Source organism: Seriola aureovittata, chromosome 1, assembly GCF_021018895.1.
Source record: "Seriola aureovittata isolate HTS-2021-v1 ecotype China chromosome 1, ASM2101889v1, whole genome shotgun sequence".
In the NCBI taxonomy this organism is placed as follows: domain Eukaryota; kingdom Metazoa; phylum Chordata; class Actinopteri; order Carangiformes; family Carangidae; genus Seriola; species Seriola aureovittata.
The window spans coordinates 19,707,385-19,713,685 of record NC_079364.1 but is presented as its reverse complement, the minus strand read 5'-3'; the positions used below and the strand labels follow the sequence as shown (position 1 = coordinate 19,713,685).

The 6,301-nt window shown below is 40.9% G+C and overlaps 1 protein-coding gene across 2 annotated transcripts in view; it reads right to left on the bottom strand.

The window, feature by feature from the left end:
• Nucleotides 1-4,110: 4,110 nt before the first annotated feature.
• Nucleotides 4,111-6,301, bottom strand: part of LOC130182909 (hexokinase HKDC1-like) — an 11,115-nt gene continuing 8,924 nt past the window's right edge. Inside the window, exons 18-21 of one of the 2 annotated variants that reach the window (XM_056398239.1) lie at nt 5,952-6,107; nt 5,754-5,841; nt 4,430-4,575; nt 4,111-4,274 (exon numbers count right to left, since the gene is read on the bottom strand). In XM_056398239.1, the coding sequence (XP_056254214.1) occupies nt 4,139-4,274; nt 4,430-4,575; nt 5,754-5,841; nt 5,952-6,107 (526 nt within the window). In that variant the 3' untranslated portion in view covers nt 4,111-4,138. The remainder of the gene's footprint in view (nt 4,275-4,429; nt 4,576-5,753; nt 5,842-5,951; nt 6,108-6,301) is intronic. The other variant, XM_056398152.1, reaches the window with a different exon arrangement.

Below are 6,301 nucleotides of genomic sequence, written 5' to 3'. Positions count from 1 at the left end.
CACTCCACCTGCACTTCCATAATTTAAGTAGGACGAAAGCCACTAAGTCACTCGCTCAACCATCCTGAGAGTCAGCCCATCAGACAGCCGCTTTCTCTGGCTCCACTGTCCTTTCAGACAGGCGTGACATCATCATCACAACAACAGCTGTCTGTTGTCTGGACTCTCTGGAGAACAACAGACACAGAGGAACTGTAACCCTACTTAATGTGGAACTAAATGTGGAGTAAATGCCACCTTAATACTTTATCTAAAAGGCAGCAGTGTGGCAAAGTGAGGAACCTGGCTCAGCCCAAGCTCTGTGGAAGTATCCTCCAGCACGCTGTCTACGGATGAAGCTTTGTAGGTGACTGACTTCTAAATTCATGTTGGAAAGGTTTAAGCAAAAATTAGGAGTAGCAATACTCAAATGAAAACTTCAAAGTGGTGTTAATTTGATTTGGCTTTCTTTAATAAAGATTATTTAAGATCAAAATGATTTTTTGTCTCCAACTGAACCAGTACAGACTAAACCTAGATATGTCACAGCTTCCAGTGCTTCCAGTACACAGTAGAAAATATTATCACATCCAAACACATGAGTTCCTCCTTTACTAGGATGCCTGGGGCCAACCTGCCGGACTTGTTGCTTTCATTTGTGCAGGGAGCAACAGCAGCTTACACACAAAAAAAAACAGCTGGGCAAAAATGAAAGAAGATGCCATGTCATCTACATTTGGTCACTTATCAACAGTAATTAGAAAAAACATCACGTCCCTTAGGTTCATCATCGACTGCAGTTTTTCAGGCGTGCATGCAGGTCAATTCTCCTAGTTACATTATATTAGTCCCAGTGAGTTTTCTAGTGTTGTGGTTATACACCATTTGCATATAGCTTTACTTTGAGATACTCTCAAATACCTGCTAACTTATGTTTGCAACACTTGTTAGCATGTCTGCCTTTGTGAAGATCACATTAATCTGAGCACAGTCAGCTGTGCCAGAAAAGTTAATAAAGCAGATCAATCCACACCAGCTATCTTTAGCCACACCGCTACAGGCTAAGACATATGACAGTAAGTTAACCACAAGTACAATGCAGTACAGAAAACTAGCTGCCAACAAAGATGGTAGCTCTGTACAGCATCAAGTCACATGACAGCACAGTATTTCCAAGTTCTATACATTTCAAGTTTAACTACTTGTTTGTGTCTCCCTCTTTACTCCATCATCCATTTCCAGAATATCTTTGTAGCCTTTTTCGACAAACTCATGAATCTTCTTCAATTTCTCATTCATCACAACTCCATCAGTAATAAACATCACAAGTAATCCCACATCTTCACCACTGAATCTGCAGTTGCACTTTTTTCTTATGAATAACCCCAGTCCCAAATGCTATCTAAATAATTCAGTTACCTTCACTGATAAAGTTTTCCCATGATCCCCAGGAGCCGGCATCCAACAGCTGTCACCACAGCGATGTTTTGGGACATTGAGGTGTTTCACTCTCCTACTGTCCACTCCACACAAAGGTTCAAATCCCAGTTTCATGTTTCGATTCATTGTATCTTTGGAGAGAGTATACAGGTGTCAAATAAAATGGAAAGTCTGTGCTCCTTGAAAACTGAATGTAAAGAAACAGAGGACAATCCTACAAACAAAGAGCCAGAGCTCGTCCCTTTGTAGGTCCTGAAGAACCAGCGTCTCATCTCTGCCCATCTACTGGCCACCATTTCTGTGTGTGTGTGTGCATGTGTGTGTCAAAGCTCTTATTGTTGCTTCACAGGGGAGACAAAGACACACACCCACATATTCATGGAGACTTGAACACACACACTCACACACTCACACACACACATACATACACACACACACGCACACACACACACACACACACACACATATACACACACAGAGGAAGTGAATATATAATAACACTCACACACCTTGCTCCCTAAGGAATGCCCATTCAGGGAAAATCTGAAAGATGTGTGGGGGTATTTGAGGTTATTCAAACTAAAATGAAAGCTAAAGAGGATGCACAGTAAAGGTTTGGAAAATGGAGATTAGAGAGGAAATTGATACAGAATGAAAGAATAAAGAAGAGAGAGGACATGGAAAGGACACAGAAGAACAAGAGAGGGAAAGAAAGCACGCGAGCCTCTGTATCAGCCACGTCACTGTGCTGCAGGAGCTGCAGATTCAGCAGTCCAGCTGTGTTAGTGTGTGACGCCGCATCGAAGCTGCAGTGTTGGTGCATGTGTGGTGAAGATATTAGGTCACTACTAGGACAGTGTGGGATTACTGTTCTGTGTGTGTGTGTGTGTGGGGGGGGGGGGGGGGGGGGTTTGTCTGTGTGTGTGACGTAGCCCTCATCTGGTAGCATTCTAACATGTTAATCCCTGATTAGCTACTGTTTCACTCCTGTTGGCACGTAGCCGTCCTCCACAGATTTCCTTCCTTCCTTTCTCTAATCCTTTCTAATTTGTATCCTTCCTTCAGTTTTCCTTTTGATGCTTTGGTTTTGATTTCAATTCTTTATTGTTTCCTTTATTCCTTGCACTCTGCTGCTTCCCTCCTGCCAGCCTTCATCTTCAACACATCATCTAATCTGCCATGAATGGATTACCATAAGAACACTGACCATTGCACTGCTCACTCCCTCTCCAGTATTGCCAGATCAGTAGTTCGAGATTATAATGCAACTTGTAAACACAAACACTAGTTATATATTTTTTTGCCAACAAAAAAACATCGAACATTAACATAAAAAACATCTAACCATCACATTCACAGACATACATGACACCTGTAAATCAGGACGTTAGACTGAACCTTTATCAACACACTCCATCTTCAGCTAACTTTTAACAGCAAATATCTAAAACTTTGAGATCTCTCAGTGGATGTCCCAATGTTTCTGCCTGTACTGTTATTTCAGTGTGCACCATGCAGGCCGATAGATAAAGACACATGCAGGTGGGCAAGAATCCAGCCAGTCAGATAAAGCACACGGCCAGAATGACCAAAATGGCACAGACAGACGGACAAACAGACAGACAGACAGACAGACAGAGGGCAGAGAGACAGACAGATTGGCGATCACAAGGACATAGAGTCTGTCCAAAATGACTGAACAGAGCATCAGTTGTTTTTATTGCTGGGAAATGTGGTCAGCAGCATTCCTCTCCTCCTCCTGCCTTTCATCAATACTGAAGTACTGCTGACTAACACACACACACTCTCTCATTTATACATATACCATATTTTCTAAATAGATTGATATTAAACAATTAGATATGTAAAAATAATTTATTGAATTATTGTCATCTGGTCCAAAGAAGTGAAAAACCATTTAACCCAATCACTGATAAAAACTGGTGCGAGACGGTTCAGTTCTTCACATCAGGAGTGCAGTGTGATCACATTTTGACTGATCTCGTCTTACTTGCAAAGTACTCAGCTCTTATATCTGAGGGTGTACCCAGTGCATGGCCAGCATGTGACTGTGCAGCTGTGGGTGTGATGCTTATCCCACGACCAACTTGTTAATGGCTGGAAAGTGAAAGGCTTTGTTTTAAAACCTTCAAGTACCAAATAAAATTTGGAAAGTGTGTTGTGTATCACTACTACACAGTCAACAACTGAGGAAGGGCTTTCTGATGGACAAATAAGAAACATTTTCTCTAAGGAAAGAAACAGATTTAATGTAATTTTGTAAAAAAAAAAAAAAAATATATATATATATATATATATATATATATAAATAATTAATGAATTCATTAATTTGTTACTTTAATCTGGTCCTTCAAACATTAATAGGGACAATGATTAAATCTCTGCCAGCGGCACTGTGGATGCACCACAAAGCCCATAAAGTTTTGTTTGCGGGTGGGAAGCCTGACAGGGATCAAGAACCTCCGGATCACGATCCTTGCTGTCAGGTCAAGATGTGACGAGTGACTGATGTTCTCCCACTCGACATTCAAGACATTACCAGTGACAAGAACAGCACTGCATAGGGTATCAGACATTCCATATTGCAAAATAAAAATTACAGGAAGTGAAACAAAAACTGTATATATATATATATATATATATATATATAATATATATATATATATATATATATATATATAAAATTTTGTATGTGAAGTTACATCTTCTTTTTCAGTATGGCCCCAGCTGTGATGAGTGCAGCACCCTTCCCACTGCCCTCGTCTGATGGGAGGAAGGTCACGTTACACTGAGGAGCCAAAACTCTAGCAGTCTCTTGGAGGACTCCAGAGAAACTAGAAACAACAGAAAAAGAAGAGTCTGTAGTTTTTGGAAAGTAATTCAAGGAAACTAAACAGAGTAAAAGTAGCTCTTGAATCCAGTAGCCAACAGCAACATTTTGAATTGAACTGAATCATGTCCACAACAAATAATAATAAAAACAACTCACTGTGGATGTAGTTTGTAAAGTGCCCCATCCACCCCTACAGTGATGTTGAGATGGTCCAGTCCTCGGTTCTCTCTGATCTTATCGACCACAGCCGCCATTCCTGCCCCACACAACTGAGCTGCGCGACGTGACACTGCTCCACATACCTATTTAACAATGAAAGCCGTTATCATTATTGCAGCAGCCAACAGCCTGTTGGTGCCACAGTTTGCTGAGCCTGACAATTTCAAATCACTTCACAAAACAGTGGGGAAAAAAAATCTTTCTTAATCCCAAACTGAGGTTACAACAGAGAACATGATTTTTCAAGCATTGCAGTGGGTCATACCTTTAACTCTTAACCTCTCCCTGGAATTTGGGACAAATCTGAGACAAGGAACATGCCATAAGGTTGCAGAATTGTGCTATTTTACATCTGCAACAATAACTTTTATTAGTTGTTAACAAGGTTCCTAGGGTTTGGCACAATCACCTAAATGCTCCTTGTCATTTACTAACAGGTCTTTTCAGATCTGATATTTTGACATGTCATAACATGAATATCGTTAATTAAACATTTAATTTACGTGTGATTGTTTTAATGAATCTCTTGTCACACCCTCCACCTCTGCCCAGTCTGCAGTCTCTCCTTTCCCTCTGTCTACCTGTGTGTCTGTGTGAGGGTGTTTAAGTGGAGATGGGTGTGCTGAGGTTTGAGCAGAGGCCACCAGCTGCATCCCATTCTGCAATCAAGACATCTGCAAATACCCAGCTTTGCCACTACCACCCTGCCACCCTCAGCTCAGCTCAGCCCCGGCTTCCCCCCTGCTCTGTTTACCAGCCACCAGACTGGTCTCTTTCCAGTCGTTCCCTCTGCACAGTCCATCCCCCAGCTCAAGCTTCATCCCCTCATCCCACAATAAATATTCTGCTATTCAGTTCTAGTCTTTCTGTCTCCCTGTATTTGCACTTGGGTTCTTCATCCTTGCTGTAACATTTCTAGTGTATATGTTGGCTCACAGCAATACTACTCTAACCTTCGACTTACGATTATTCAAATTATCTGCTATAAAGAAAAGCCTACTGGTCCAGTATATAGTGTATATAATCAGCCTGAATTGATTTAGAGTTTAGACTTGATGTAGTCTGATTGTGTGAGGGTGATAGTGGTAAAATTAATAAAATATCAAAGATAATTACTTTAAATGTCTAGGTTTGTGGACTTTACTTCAAAAACACACTGGTCTTACAAAAGTCTATACACTGACACAACAAATGTCAGAAAATGACTGATATCTGTTAGTGTTTGGGCTCCAACCCTTACTCATCATTTTCTATCCTCTACCTCTTTTACAATGATGCTGTCATCACAGGTGCTTTCGAGCCCCAGCCCCTGGAGAATAGATCTGACCTGCAGGAGAGCCAGGCGGTCACTAGAGGGAGAAAACACAGTCACACACATTACAGCAAAATACAAGTTTACAGTACACTGTACAGTACAGTCACACAGGTGTGTGTGTGTGTGTGTGTTAGTTTCCCCTACCTCTCTATTTGTGACAGGTATTTCGTTTCAAATATTCCACGTGTTTTTAAAGGTTCAGTGACGTGTCCTCTGAACAGCAAACCCCCTCTGGTCAAATCCAGTAATACCTGACGGACAACTTCACCTAAATACATCCCACTGGTCAGCTTTTCAAACCTAAACACACAAAAAAATCCAGTAAGACTGCGTGACTGCGTGACCACGTGACGATGTTACAGGTTAGAAGTATATAAAAGTATGTGAGTGATATGTAGCCAAAACACATGATGTATGCGTGTGTGTATATATATATATATATATATAAATAATGACACACACACAAAATATGAAGATAAATCACGCTGTGCTGT